This window comes from Scyliorhinus torazame, chromosome 29 (genome assembly GCF_047496885.1).
Source record: "Scyliorhinus torazame isolate Kashiwa2021f chromosome 29, sScyTor2.1, whole genome shotgun sequence".
Lineage (NCBI taxonomy): Eukaryota > Metazoa > Chordata > Chondrichthyes > Carcharhiniformes > Scyliorhinidae > Scyliorhinus > Scyliorhinus torazame.
Genome location: NC_092735.1, coordinates 7,461,374 through 7,476,966, shown reverse-complemented (window position 1 = coordinate 7,476,966; position 15,593 = coordinate 7,461,374). Strand labels below are relative to the sequence as shown.

The following is a 15,593-nucleotide window of genomic DNA, read 5'->3' as shown; positions in this document are numbered from 1 at the left end:
CTCCTAATACCGCCTTTTGGAAGGCGAGCAGTGGGGGGCTGTGGGCCATTTAATATATTCAAGGCCGCATTAGACCGATTCTTGATCGACAAGGACGGGGTATCGAGTATAAAAGCTCGCAAATTATGTTACAGTTGTATGGAACGTTGGTTAGGCCACATTTGGAATACTGTGCCCAATTCTGGTCACCACACTACCAGAAGGAGGTGGAGGCTTTGGAGAGGGTACAGAAAAGGTTTACCAGGATGTTGCCTGGTATGGAGGGTATTAGCTATGAGGAGAGGTTGAATAAACTGGGATTGTTCTCCCTTAAGCGACAGAAGGTGAGAGTCGACCTGATAGAAGTTTATAAAATTATGATGGGTGTAGATAGGGTGAACAGATGGAGGATTTTTCCCAGGGCGGAAATGACAATTACAAGGGGGCACAAGTTCAAGTTAAGAGGGGATAGGTTCAGTGGAGATGTGTGGGGCAATTTTTATTTTTTTATTTTAATGGGGGGGCACGATAGCACAGTGGTTAGCACTGTTGCTTCATAGAGCCACGGTCCCAGGTTGGATTCCCGGCTTGGGTCATTGTCTGTGCGGAGTCTGCTCCCCGTGCCTGCGTGGGTTTCCTCCGGGTGCTCCAGTTTCCTCCCACAAGTCCCGAAAGACGTGCTTGTTGGGTGAATTGGACATTCTGAATTTTTCCTCGGTGTACCCGAACAGGCGCCGGACAAGGGGCTTTTCACAGTAACTTCATTGCAGTGGTAATGTAAGCCCACTTGGGACATTAAAGATTATAGAAGGATACAGGCGTTTGGTCTAGATAGGATTATTGATGGGTGCAGGCTTGGAGGGCCAAAGGGCCTGTTCCTGTGCTGTATTATTTTTCTTTCTCAAGGGAGTTGAGGGTTTTGGGGGCGGGCAGGAATCCGATCAGCCATAATCGTAGATCAATTAGTAGAGCAGGCTTGACGGGCTGAATGGACTACTCCGTTTACGATCCTGAGCGCTTTTAAATGCTCAGTGCAAATTGTTGTCTTTATTTATCGGAGCTGCGACCTGCCGTTGCTCCTGGATCTTTAGGAAGTGGAGCTCTCTCTCTCTCTCTCTCGGTGAGGTCTTTCACCGTTTAACACCTTCATTTCACATTCTCCTTCGGGAACCCTTAGTTTCGTTGTCGGGCACTAATGTTTCTGAGCATCTGTGCACCTGGATTCTTTGTTTCTGACCATGAGAGGAAGTGTTTCTGTTTCCTGTACACCGTTTCCGCCCAACCTTCAACCCCCCCCCCCCCCAAAACCAAACCCCTTTTCTGCCACACGATGTAAAGCACTGAGTAAATTCAGGAACAACTGTCGACCTACGAAGCATTGAAGAAATATACGAATGTATTAAAGAATAAGTTTGCCTCGCCAGTCATTGCATCCTGGAGTAGACGAGTCTTTATATGGTGTGAGATCGAAATAAGATTGAGGCGGTCATAGGTGGCGCAGTGGTTAGCACAGCTGCCTCACGGCACCAGGGACCCGGGTTCGATTCTGGCCTTGGGTGACTGTCTGTGTGGAGTTTGTACTCTCTCCCCATGTCTGTGTGTGGGTTTCCTCCGGGTGCTCCAGTTTCCTCCCACAGTCCAAAGATGAGCAGGTTAGGTGGATTGGCCGTGATAAATTGCCCCTAGGTGGGGCTAGGGGGATGGTGTGGGGGATTGGGCTTAGGTAGTGTGCTCTTTCAGAGGGTCAGTGCAGAACTCGATGGGCCGCATGGCCTCATTTAGCAGTGGAGGGACTTTATGATTCTGAGGGAGAAAATTAAACTGACCATGTTCTCTAACGTGTGGGATAAAAGCTGGTCTGGCAGAACCTGTGGCGAGAAAACCAAGTTGATGTTTCGAATCCTTCTTCTCTGCTCCAGAGTAAACAACCCAAGCTTGTCCAACCCCTCTTCATAAATTAAACGTTCCATCCTGAGAGACATCCTGGTGAATCTCCTCTGCACCCCCTCCAGCGCAATCACATCCTTCCTATAATGTGGTGACCAGAATTGCGCACACTACTCCAGCTGTGGCCTCACCAAAGTTCTAAACAACTCCAACATGACCTCCCTGCTTTTGTAAACTATGCCCCGATTGATAAAGACGTGTGTCCCATATGCCTTTTTCACCACCCTATTAACCTGCCCTTCTGCCATCAGGGATCTATAGACAAACACGCCAAGGTCTCCTAGTTCCCTTTGTTCTTCGGAACTTCCCAGTGTCAGACCTTTCATTGAATACGTCCTTGTTAAATTGCTCATTCCAAAGTGTATTACCTCACACTTTTCAGGTTTACATTCCATCTTCAACTTATCCCCTCCCCATTTGACCATCCCGTCTATATCTTCCTGTAACACAAGACACTCAACTTCTCTTGGATGCCCTTCCCCAAGGATCCACATCCAGTACTTCAACCTCTCCTTTCAGTATTCCTCTGCCCTGGAGCACCACATACATTCCAGCTTCCACACAATCTCTTGGGGAACCCAACCACGCCAGCAGTATGTATTCAGGGGGGTCACCAACCTTTTTCACCTGGGAAGTGTGGAGCAGGTGGAGCAAAATAGAAGGTCCGGAATCGGCTGGAGGTCAGGAGAGATTAAATGTCATGGACAAAGGGAATGGTAATGATAGTGTTAATGACTAAAGCTAGTGTCAATAGTGACATAGAGGTCATATAGCAGAATGTGTTAATCGGAGAAACTCGATCACATTTTTTTTTAATCCTCTCTTTAGCTCTGAAGAAGAGTCACATGGACTCTATACATTAATTCTAATTCTCTCCACAGATGCTGCCAGTCCTGCTGGGTTTAACTAGAATTTTCTGTTTCTAGTTCAAATATTCTGGTACTTGAGACGAAGGGATCAAGGGTTATGGGGAGAAAGCAGGATTAGGCTATTGAGTTGGACGATCAGCCATGGTCATGATAAATGGAGTAGCAGGCTCGAAGGGCTGAATGGCCTCCTCCTCCTATCTTCTATGTTTCTAGCATCTGCAATATTTTCCATTTATTTTGTTCTGGAGTGAAGGGCATCGACAGAAATAAGTACCTGCACCCTCCGGCAGCGATGAAGGAGGAAGTAGCCATCCGTATAAACTCGAAAGACAATGGCTGGAATTATCCAGCCGTTCTCTGGTGGCGGGTTTCATTGATCACATCAACAGCGCATCCCCGACCATGGGTTTCCCGGCGGCTTGGGGTGGGTTCAGTGGGAATTCCCATTGACAGCAGCAGGAATAGCGAACCCCGCTGCAGGCGGGGCGCTGCCTCCCGGAGAACCCCATCCAATTTGTTTCCAAGTCAGCGCATCAATCTTTCCAAGGGGCAATCCCATGGTTCGGATACTGGACCAGGCCCAATACAATTCAAAGTCCACTCATAGATAAAGTTAGCAATCAGGGTTACTTGCAGTTCTCTGTGCAGACCTTTGGAGAAAGACCCTTTCAGGACTAACCTAAAAATCCTTCTGTCTTGTCAGACTCAAATCCTCTGCCAAAACCGCAGACAGATCTGGCTCCTCCCATGAATTACATCATCTGTATCACACGAAGATGTCCTATAACCTGCTTAGCTAGAACTACACACCACTCCCTCATAAATTATCTATCATCCAAAAATATCCCATTAACCATCTCTCTATAAACAAGTAAATGGTTAAAATCAATGATTACCTCGCCTTTATGACTCCTTAATCACAACTTTAGCAGACATATTGCCCGTATATATTTTCAACCATGGTTTTTACTTGTATCCCTGCAATAAATATGAAATAGAATATATAACAATTTCTTACATTCATCGCACCCACAATGGAGCAACTGCAAAAGGACATAGTCACAGCCCCATCATTTGAAATTTTCAAGACCCATCTTTAGATTATTTCCATTTATAAGTTTTAATTATCAGGATGACCATCTCCGTGGATCACATCTGGTTTAGCTGACCCTGCCTGAGTAGGGATATTGGTCTGTAATACCAAATAAAACAAGAAACACTCTAGATAGTACACTCTTCTAGATACTATACTCTTCTCTTCTAGATACTACACTTCTAGATACTATACTCTTCTAGATAGTACACTCTTCTAGATACTATACTCTTCTCTTCTAAATACTACACTCTTCTAAATGCTACACTCTTCTAAATACTACACTCTTCTAAATACTACACTCTTCTAGATACTACATTCTTCTTGATCGGCAATATTCTAGATGGATAAAAATTGGTAAGAGTCAATGTGGACATGCCAAGTTTCCTTAGTTTCCTGAGGAAATATAGGCGCTGTTGTGCTTTCTTGGTCATAGCGTCGATGTGAGTGGACCAGGACAGATTGTTGGTGATGTGCACCCCTAGGAACTTGAAGCTATCAACCATGTCCACCTCGGCCCCGTTGATGCTGACAGGGGTGTGTACAGTACTTTGCTTCCTGAAGTCAATGACCAGCTCTTTAGTTTTTGCTGACGTTGAGGGAGAGGTTGTTATCGTTACACCACGCCACTAAGTTCTCTTTGTGGGTTAAAGGAGTGCAGCTCGTTTCAGCGGACTGTTACGTTGTATTTCGTGCTGCGAAAGCTCCTGCCTTTCTATAAACAACGTGATTTACTGTCACGCCGTCGGAAATCCGCTGCTGCTTTTAATTGAGCAGCGGCCGAAGCTGCCTCTTTGAGAGTGTGTGGTTGTTATGTGTGACACCAGTGGGTGCAACATGTTGGGAGCCCCAACGCAAAGTTGCAGGATGTGGGCTCCTTTGACCACGATTCATTCTCTCTGCCGTGAGAAACATCTTGCCGGCTGATGTATGTTCGTGAGCCAGAAGAGGAGAAGGGGTAGAGGGGGAACCACGTAACGGGATAGCTGAGACAGATTACCATGGTACCTAACCTTCTACTACCCTCTGGTTTTCTAGGCGGTGAATTAGGGCCTGTTTGTATCCTCTGTTTTATGCACTGACTGGTGCCTCCAGCCTCTCCGACTACTGTTGGATAATGTCTAATTCTTCTGCTCTGTAATCTTTGTCAGTCTCTCCCAAATGAGGGCAACATCTGCCAGGCTCCATGACTTGTCTTCGGGTGACCTTGCTGGCCAATCCTGGAGCCCCATGGGCCTTTACGCAGAGAGGACGGGAGCTGCTCGAAGGAAGGAGGAAGGTTCTAAAGCCAGGGTTCTGCTCTCTCTTCCCTTCTGTTTTCATCACTGCTTTTTAACCTTGACACCCACATCCTTTGGAAGGGTAGATGGCTGGGCTAGCATTTAGAAACATAGAAAATAGGAGCAGGAGGAGGCCATTCGGCCCTACGGGCCTGCTCCGCCATTGATTAGAATCATGGCCCATCATCCAACTCAATAGCCTAATCCCGCTTTCCCCCCATAGCCTTTGATCCCCTTCGTCCCAAGTGTTATATCTAAACGCTTCTTGGAAACTTAATGTTTTGACCTCAATTACTTCCTGTGGTAGCGTATTCCACAGGCCGACCGCTCTCTGGGTGAAGAAATTTCTCTCCATCTCTGTCCTAAATGGTCGAACCCGTATCCTCAGACTGTGACCCCTGGTTCTGGACACACCCACCATCGGGAACATCCTTCCAGCATCTACCCTGTCCAGTCCTGTTCGAATTTTATAGGTTTCTATGAGATCCCCCCTCATTCTTTTTAAAAATAATTTTAGAGCATCCAATTTATTTTTTTCCGAATAAGGGGCAATTCAGCGTGGCCAATCCACCTAACCAGCTCATCTTTTGGTTGTGAGGGCGAAACCCATGGAAACACGGGGAGAATGTGCAAACCCCACACGGACAGTGACCCAGAGCCGGGATCAAACCTGGGATAGAAGCTCAGTGCTGTGAGGCAGCAGTGTTAACCACTGCACCACCGTGCAGCCCGACCCCCTCATTCTTCTGAACTCCAGCGAGTATAATCTTTTTTTAAAATCTAAAGTACCCAATTTTTTTTTTCCCAATTAAGGGGCAATTTAGCGTGGCCAATCCACCTACCCTAAATAATCCTAACAGACTGGATCTCTCCTCGCACGCCAGCCCTGCCATCCCTGGAATCAGTCTGGTAAACCTTCGCTGCTCTCCCTCGAGAGCAAGAACATCCTCCCTCAGAGAAGGAGACCAAAACGGCACACAATACTCCAGGTGTGGCCTCACCAAGGCCCTGTATAACTGCAGCAACACATCCCTGCTTCTATACTCGAAACCTCTCGCTATGAAGGCCAACACACCATTTGTTTTTTACCGCCTGCTGTACCTGCCTGCTTACCTGCAGTAACTGGTGTTCGAGGACACCAGGTCTCATTACACATTTCCCTCTCCTAATTTATGACCATTTAGATTATTATTATTTTTTAAAAAATATATATTTTATTCAAAGATTGTTTTGCCAAACAAAACAATATAAAGGTTTTCCTTTTTACAACACTATATCAGTATAAATAACAGTGGCCGTTTTAACAAATAAATAAATAATATATAAACTAAATGACAACTGCCATATCAAAAATAATCATTTAGATTATAGTCTGCGGTCCGATTTTGCTGTCCAAGTGGATAACCTCACATTTATCCAAATTAAACTGCATCTGCCAATCATTTGCCCACTTACTCAGCTTGTCCAAATCACAATTTTTTACCCATCCCTAATTGCCCTTGAACGGAGTGCCTTGCTGGGCCCTTTTTGAAATATGGGGAGACATTTTTTCGCAAATGTATTTTATTACAAACATGTATCAAAACAGGTTACAGCGAATAAATACCCCGGGAAACATACTTCCCAACAATCAACTATACAGTCTACAGATTATTCCCCTTTTTCACCCCCCCCCCCCCCCCCCCCGGAGATGAACAGCCCTCAAACACGGTCACAAACATCCCCCACCTTTCTTCAAACCCCCCTGAGAGCCCCTTAACTCACACGTTATCTTCTCTAACCGCAGGAAGTCGTACAGGTCACCCAACCATGCTGTTACCCCCGGTGGCGATGCCGACCGCCACTCCAGTAAAATTCGCCGCCGTGCAGTCAGAGAGGCGAAGGCCACGACATCGGCCTTCCTCCTCTCCATGAGCTCCGGCTTCTCTGAGACCCCAAATATCGCCACCTGGGTCCACCTCCTCCTCCACTACCCTGGCTAAGACCGCGAACACTCCCGCCCAGAATCTTCCCAATTTTTCACAACCCCAAAACATGTGCGCATGATTCGCTGGCCCCCGCCCACACCTCTCACACTCATCTGCTACCCCCTGAAAGAACCCACTCATTCTCACCCGAGGACTGCACCACCAGACTCCCTGAATACCTACTCTGAGCCATTGGCAACGCTGCCATCACCATAGCCAAGTCTGGAGACATATGTAGGCCAGACCGGGTAAGGATGGCAGATTTCCTCCCCCAAAGGACACTAGCTAACCAGATGCAAGTTTTTACGACAATCGTGACCCATGACCCCAGACCATTAGCCCGGGCCTCTAGATAACCAGTCCAGAGACAATCCCGCTGGGCCATCATCTCCCCGTCTCCACAACAGAGTTTATGCAGTTTATTTCGGACTGAGATGTGGCTTTGTTGAAAGAGGCACTACCTCATGGCACACTTTGTTGCAAGTTTCTGTAGAGGTGATGGAGCAGTGGTAATGTCGCTGGGCTAGTTATCCAGAGACCCAGGCGAATGCTCTGGGGGGAGCAGGGGTTCAAATCCAGCACGGGAGCTGGTGGAATTTAAATTCAATTAATAAATTCTGGAATGTGAAGCTAGTCTCCGTAATGGTGACAATGAAACTATTACATTTTTTAATATAAATTGAGAGTACCCATTTTTTCCAATTAAGGGGCAATTTAGCATGGCCAGTTCACCTAGCCTGCACATCTTTGGGTTGTGGGGGTGAGACCCACTCAGACGCTGGGAGAATGTGCAACTCCATATGGGTCGGGATCGAACCCGGGTCCTCGGTGCCGTGAGGCAGCAGTGCTAACCACTGCGCCACCGTTCCTCTCTCCATGAAACTATTACTGATCGTCGTAAAAACTCATCCGGGCCACTAATGTCCTTCAGTGATGGAAAGCTGCCATCGTGCTATCCTGAAGTTGTGAAAAGAGGATCTGTTTTGGAAGTTGATTGTTTGGCCTATGGATGCAGTCCCCAAATCAACGGAGCTGATTTTCCATAATCTTGCTGTTCTGCTGTAAGCCAGTCCAGACATTTTGGATGGCTATCTCGCCCCAGTGGCCTTTAGGAAGGTAAAGACGGTGGACAGTGTAGATATCGTCTGGATGGTCAGATGGGCAGAGAAGTGGCAAATGGAGTTAAACCCGGAGAAGTGCAGGGGATGCATTTGGGAAGGTCCAACTAGGCAAAGGGGTGCACCATTAAATAGGGGGCTAGTGAGGGGTGTAGAGGAAGTGGGGAATCCTGGAGTGAATCTCCACAGATCCCTGAAGGTAGGACAGGTGGTTCAAAAGGCAAATGGAATCTTTTCTATTATTAGCTGAAGCAGAGAATGTAGCAGGGAGGTCGTGCAGGAATTGTGAAAAACATTAGTTAGTTAGGCCACAGCTTGTGTTTGTGTGCAGTGTCTGGTCACCTCATTATAGAAAGGATGTTGTTGCGTTGGAGAGCGTACAAGGGAGATTCACAAGGATGTTGCCCAGACTGGAAAATTGCAGCTATGAGGAAAAATTGGATTGGCTGGGACTGTTGTCCTTGGAACAGAGGAACCCGAGGGGACGTTTGATTGAGATGTACACGATTGGCAGGGGCCTGGATAGAGTGGATGGGAAAGGGCCCATATACCTTAGCAGAGAGGTCAGTGATTGGGGGGGGCATAGATTTAAAGTGATTGGTGGAAAGACTGGAGAGGAGATGAGGGAAAGATCTTTCACCCAGAAGACTGTGGGAGTCTGCCTGAAAGAGCGATTGATCCAAACCCTGATCCCATTTGAAAGGTGTCTGGATGAGCGCCTCAAAAGTGCCGTAACTTGCAGGGTTCTGGAGCAAATACTGGAAAGTGGGATTGGGATGGGTGCAGACACTATGATCAAGTGGCCTCTTTCATAGAAATTAGAAGCAGGAGGAGGCCATTCGGCCCTTCGAGCCTGCTCCGCCATTCACTATGATCATGGCTGATCATCACGCCCAATACCCTGATTTCCCCCCCCCCCCCCCCCCCCCCCCCCCCCCACCCAGCCCATATCCCTTTAGCCCCGAGAGCTGTATCGAATTCCTTCTTGAAATTGCACAATGTTTTCACCTCAACTACTTTCTGTGGTAGCGAATTCCACAGATTCCCCGCTCTGGGTGAAGAAATTTCTCCTCACTTCAGTCCTAAAAGGTTTACCCCTTATACTCAAACTATGACCCCTAGTTCTGGACTCCCCCACCATCGGGAACATTCTTTCTGAATCTACCCGGTCTAATCCTGTTAGAATTTTGTAAGTTTCTATGAGATCCCCTCTCACTCTTCTAAACTCCAGTGATTATAATCCTAACCGATTTAATCTCGCCTCATGTGACAGTCCCACCATCCCAGGAATCAGCCGGGTAAACCTTCGCTGTACTCCCTCCATAGCAAGAACATCCTTCCTCAGATACGGACACCAAAACTGCCCACAATGCTCCAGGTGTGGCCTCACCAATGCCCTTTACAATCGCAGTGAAACATCTCTATTCCTACACTCAAATCCTCTCACTATGATGACCAACGTACCATTTGGCTTCTTTACTGCCTGCTGTACCTGCGCGCTTACTTTCAGCGACTGATGCATGAGGACACCAAGTTCCCGCTGAGTATCCACCTCTCAATTTACACCCATTCAAATAATAATCTGCCTTCCTATTTTTGCTACTGAAGTGGATAACCTCACATTTATCCACATTGTACTGCATCTGCCGTGCACGTGTCACTCACTCATCCTGTCGAAATCCCGCTGAAGCATCTCTGCATCCTCCTCACAGCTCACCCTCCCACCCAACTTTGTATCATCTGCAAATTTGGAGATCATACATTTAGTTCCCTCGTCCAAATCATTAATATATAATGTGAACAGTTGGGGTCCGAGCACAGGTCCCTGCGATCCCCATGAGTCACTGCCTGCCAGTCGGAAAAAGACCCATTTAATCCAACATTTTGCTTCCTGTCTGCCAACCAGTTTTCTATCCATCGCAAGACACTACCCGTAATCCCATGCACTTTAACTTTACATATTAATCTGCTATGTGAGACCTTGTCGAAAGCCTTCTGAAAATCTAAATAAATCCCAGCCACTGGTTCTCCCTGGTCAACTCTACTAGTTAATTAGGAAGTTGCCTGGTATGGAGGGCATTAGCTATGAGGAGCGGTTGAATAATCTCAGTTTGTTCTCACTGGAACGACGGAGGTTGAGGGGCGACCTGATAGAGGTCTACAAAATTATGAGGGGCATAGACAGAGTGGATAGTCAGATGCTCTTTCCTAGGATAGGAGAGTCAAGTACTGGGGACATAGGTTTAAAGCGTGTGGGGAAAGGATAAGAACAGATGTGCGAGGCGGGCTTTTTACACAGAGGGTGGTAAATATATGGAACGCGCTGCCTGGGGAGGTGGTGGGAGCAGGTACGATAGTGGCATTTAAAGGACATCTGGACAAATATATGAATAGGGTGGGACTGGAAGGATATGGACTCCGTAAGTGCAGATGGTTTTAGTTTAGGCAAGTACCATGGTCGGCGCAGGCTTGGAGGGCCGAAGGGCCTGTTCCTATGCTCTATTGTTCTTCTTTGTTCTTACATCTTCACAGAATTCTAAAAGATTTGTCAAGCATGATTTTCCTTTCGTGAATCCACGCTGACTTTGTCTGATTACACCCCTGCTTTCCAAATGCTGTGCTAGGAAATCCTTGATAATGGACTCCAGCAACTTCCCTACTACCGACGTTAGGCTTACTGGTCTATAGTCCCCTGTTTTCTCTCTCTACCTCCCTTTTTGAATAGTGGGGTTGCTTCACAGCCCCAGGGTCCCAGGTTCGATTCCCGGCTTGGGTCACTGTCTGTGCGGAGTCTGCACGTTCTCCCCGTGCCTGCGTGGGTTTCCTCCGGGTGCTCCGGTTTCCTCCCACAAGTCCCTAAAGACGTGCTTGTTAGGTGAGCTGGACATTCTGAATTCTCCGTCTGAGTACCCAATTCATTTTTTCAAATTAAGGGGCAATTTAGCGCAGTCAATCCACTAGAACCCGAACAGGCGCGGGAATGTGGCGACTGGGGGCTTTTCACAGTAACTTCATTGCAGTGTTAATGTGAGCCTACTTGTGACAATAAAGATTAGTATTATTTAAGTGAAGCAGTAGGTTTTAATTTTCTATTGCTGTTGCCCCATGTTTGAGAACTAGATGGCCCCCGTGACAGTGCAAGACTGCCTTTTGCAAAAGTGCGAGAACGAACGCAATCTTACATTTCTCCTCCTAATCCCACAGAGAGAAAGCTGCTGATGGCAAAACGTGGAACAAAAGGCCAACCTGGAGAATTACTCGAGTCGGAGGAGACCGAGGACCCACCGGAGGGTGAAAGTAAGAAGGGTTTCATTGCGTTCTGACGCACGAACCTAGCCGGTTAGTCAATTCCTGAAAGAGAACAGATTCAGCTGATTTCTTGGCGTTCTCATCACACTGGCTGCGATGTGAGGCCCGGATACATCGGCTGAGAACTGTAACGAGGTGCGAACGTTCTTTTATCACGTTTGTGCTTCAGAGAGGTTGTTTCGACAGGTACACCATCAAACTTCAATTTTCTCTCATTTGAAAGAAAACTAAAGTTTAGTGACTTTCAGGTGTGTTTTTATGTTGTCCGCTAATATTAATTTTTTAAAAAGCATGTGCAGCTTGATTATTGCTGAAAAGGAAGACATGTTGTCGAAGTTTTTCATCTTGCACTCATCAGGTCAAACACAAGAATGCCAAATTTCAAACGGTTTATACTACAGGGGAAAGGTTCTGATTGGTTGGCAAGTCGACTTTGATTGGGTGTGGTGTTGCCGTGGAGAAAGTAAACGGGTGCAATAGGCTTCCCAAGGTCTCAGACAACTCAAAAAGATGCAAGGCTTGATCATAGAATATAGAACAGTACAGCACAGTAGGTACAGGCCCTTCAGCCCACTATGTTGTGCCGACCATTTGTCCTAATCTAAGATCAACCTCACCTGCACCCCTTCAATTTACTGCTGTCCATGTGCCTGTCTAAAAGTCGCTTAAATGTCCCTAATGACTCTGACTCCACCACCTGTGCTGGCAGTGCATTCCACACACCCACCACTCTCTGTGTAAAGAACCTACCTCTGACATCTCCCCTATACCTTCCTCCAATCACCTTAAAATTATGTCCCCTCGTGACAGTCATTTCCGTCCTGGGGAAAAGTCTCTGGCTATCCACTCTATCCATGCCTCTCATCACCTTGTACACCTCTATCAAGTCACCTCTCTGCCTTCTTCGCTCCAGTGAGAAAAGCTCTAGCTCCCTCAACCTTTCTTTATAAGACATGCCCTCCAGTCCAGGTAGCATCCTGGTAAATCTCCTCTGTACCCTCTCCAAAGCATCCACATCCTTCCTATAATGAGGCGACCAGAACTGGACACAATATTCCAAGTGTGGTCTAACTAGGGTTTTATAAAGCTGCAGCAAAACCTCGCGGCTCTGAAACTCAATCCCCCCGTTAATGAAAGCCAACACACCATACGCCTTCTTAACAACCCTATCAACCTGGGTGGCAACTTTGAGGGATCTATGTACGTGGACCCCAAGATCCCTCTGTTCCTCCACACTTCCAAGAATCCTGCCTTTAACCCAGTATTCAGCATTCAAATTCAACCTTCCAAAATGAATCACTTCACATTTATCAAGGTTGAACTCCACCTGCCACTTCTCAGCCCAGCTCTGCATCCTGTCAATGTCCTGTTGTAACCTGCAACAACCCTCAACACTATCTACAACTCCCCCAACCTTCGTGTCATCGGCAAACTTACTAACCCACCCTTCCACTTCCTCATCCAAGTCATTTATAAAAACCACAAAGAGCAGAGGTCCCAGAACAGATCCTTGCGGGACACCACTGGTCACCGACCTCCAGGCGGAATACTTTCCATCCACTACCACTCGCTGTCTTCTTTCGGCCAGCCAATTCTGTATCCAGACAGCCAGATTTCCCTATATTCCATGCCCCCTAACTTTCTGAATGAGCCTATCATGGGGAACCTTATCAAATGCCTCACTGAAATCTATGTACACCACTTCCACTGCCCGACTGTCATCAATGTGTCTCGTCACATCCTCAAAGAATTCAATGAGGCTTGTGAGGCATGACCTGCCGCTCACAAAGCCATGCTGACTATCTTTAATCAAACTATGTTTTTCCAAATAATCATAAATCCTATCTCTCAGAATCCTTTCCAATATTTTGCTCACCACAGACGTAAGACTGATGGGTCTGTAATTCCCAGGGATTTCCCTATTCCCTTTCTTGAACAGGGGAACAACATTCGCCTCCCTCCAATCATCCGGTACTACTCCAGTGGAGAGTGAGGACGCAAAGATCATCGCTAACGACGCAGCAATATCCTCCCTCGCTTCCAGTAGTAACCTTGGGTATATCGTGTCAGGCCCAGGGGACTTATCTATCCTGATGCTATTCAAAATTTCCAGCACATCCTCCTTCTTAATATCAACCTGTTCAAGTCTATTAACCTGGTTCACACTGTTCTTATGAGCAACAAGGTCCCTCTCTCTTGTGGATACTGAAGCAAAGTATTCATTTAGGGCCTCCCCGATCTCCTCAGACTCTAGGCACAAGTTCCCTCCACTATCCCTGTTCATATCCCTTTTGTTTGCAGAGGTCGTGTCCCTGCATATGAATGTCTGTCACTTCTAGCAAGTGTAAGTGAGCCACGTTATGAGCTGAACTGATTCTCCTAAATTGCTTGTTAACACTCCATATTGTTCTGCAAGTGCTGCCCAATCGAGGAATCACATCTTAACAGCAGACGTTTTATGTTGGATTCTGTAAGAACTAGCTGGTTGAGTGCGGCCTGTACTCTGCCTGTTAGAAGTAATGGCTTGGCTAATCAGAGTGGGCTTGCAACCAGTCCGCACGCTTTTCTCCTACAGAATAAATTGTTGCGATCGTTTGCCATTCTTGCCTTTGTCCTGATGAGTGAGTGGCGAAAAGCTTCAGCAACGTGTCTCTTTTCAGCGATATTCGAGATGCGTCCTGAATATTTTGTCATGAATATTAGCGAACGGGCAGCACGGTGGCACAGTGGGTTAGCCCTGCTGCCCACCGCGCCGAGGTCCCAGGTTCGATCCCTGCTCTGGGTCACTGTCCGTGGGGAGTTTGCACATTCTCCCCGTGTTTACGTGGGTTTCACCCCCATAACCCAAAGATGTGCAGGTTAGGTGGATTGGCCATGCTAAATTGCCCCTTAATTGGAAAAAATGAATTGGGGACTCTAAATTTTAAAAAAATGAATATTAGCGAACAGCCAATCACGGAAGGGGTTAATCCTCTCCATTTCACAAGGTCAATGTGGAATTGCTTATGGAGGGAGTCGCCAGGCGATATAATAGATGGAGGGGTGACATAATAGATGGAGGGGTGATATAATAGATGGAACAAAGAACAAAGAAAAGTACAGCACAGGAACAGGCCCTTCGGCCCTCCAAGCCCGTGCTGACCATGCTGCCCGACTAAACTATAATCTTCTACACTTCCTGGGTCCGTATCCCTCTATTCCCATCCTATTCATGTATTTGTCAAGATGCCCCTTAAACGTCACTATCGTCCCTGCTTCCACCACCTCCTCCGGCAGCGAGTTCCAGGCACCCACCACCCTCTGTGTAAAAAAAATACTTGCCTCGTACATCTCCTCTAAACCTTGCCCCTCGCACCTTAAACCTATGTCCCTTAGTAATTGACCCCTCTACCCTGGGGAAAACCCTCTGACTATCCACTCTGTCTATGCCCCTCATAATTTTGTAGACACAGGAGGGGTGATATAATAGATGAAAGGGTGATATAGTAGATGGAGGGGTGATACAAGACCATAAGACATAGGAGCGGAAGTAAGGCCATTCGGCCCATCGAGTCCACTCCACCATTCAATCATGGCTGATTTCAACTCCATTTACCCGCTCTCTCTCCATAGCATTTAATTCCTCGAGAAATCAAGAATTTATCAACTTCTGTCTTAAAGACACTCAACGTCCTGGCCTCCACTGCCCTCTGTGGCAATGAATTCCACAGACCCACCACTCTCTGGCTGAAGAAATTTCTCCTCATCTCTGTTCTAAAGTGACTCCCTTTTATTCTAAGGCTGTGCCCCCGGGTCCTAGACTCCCCTGCAAATGGAAACAACTTCCCTACGTCCACCCTATCTAAGCCATTCATTATCTTGTAAGTTTCTATTAGATCTCCCCCCAACCTCCTAAACTCCAATGAATATAATCCCAGGATCCTCAGACGTTCATTGTATGTTAGGATTACCATTCCTGGGATCATCCGTGTGAATCTCCGCTGGACCCGCTCCAGTGCCAGTATGTCCTTCCTGAGGTGTGGGGCCCAAAA

The 15,593-nt window shown here is 47.0% G+C and overlaps 1 protein-coding gene across 1 annotated transcript in view; it reads left to right on the top strand.

The window, feature by feature from the left end:
• The window catches only part of LOC140404120 (lethal(3)malignant brain tumor-like protein 2), a 102,201-nt gene extending 90,587 nt beyond the window's left edge, over positions 1-11,614 (top strand). The window contains 1 exon segment of the mRNA XM_072492539.1: positions 11,458-11,614. Within this exon segment, the coding sequence (XP_072348640.1) occupies positions 11,458-11,576 (119 nt within the window). The 3' untranslated portion in view covers positions 11,577-11,614.
• Positions 11,615-15,593: the final 3,979 nt, after the last annotated feature.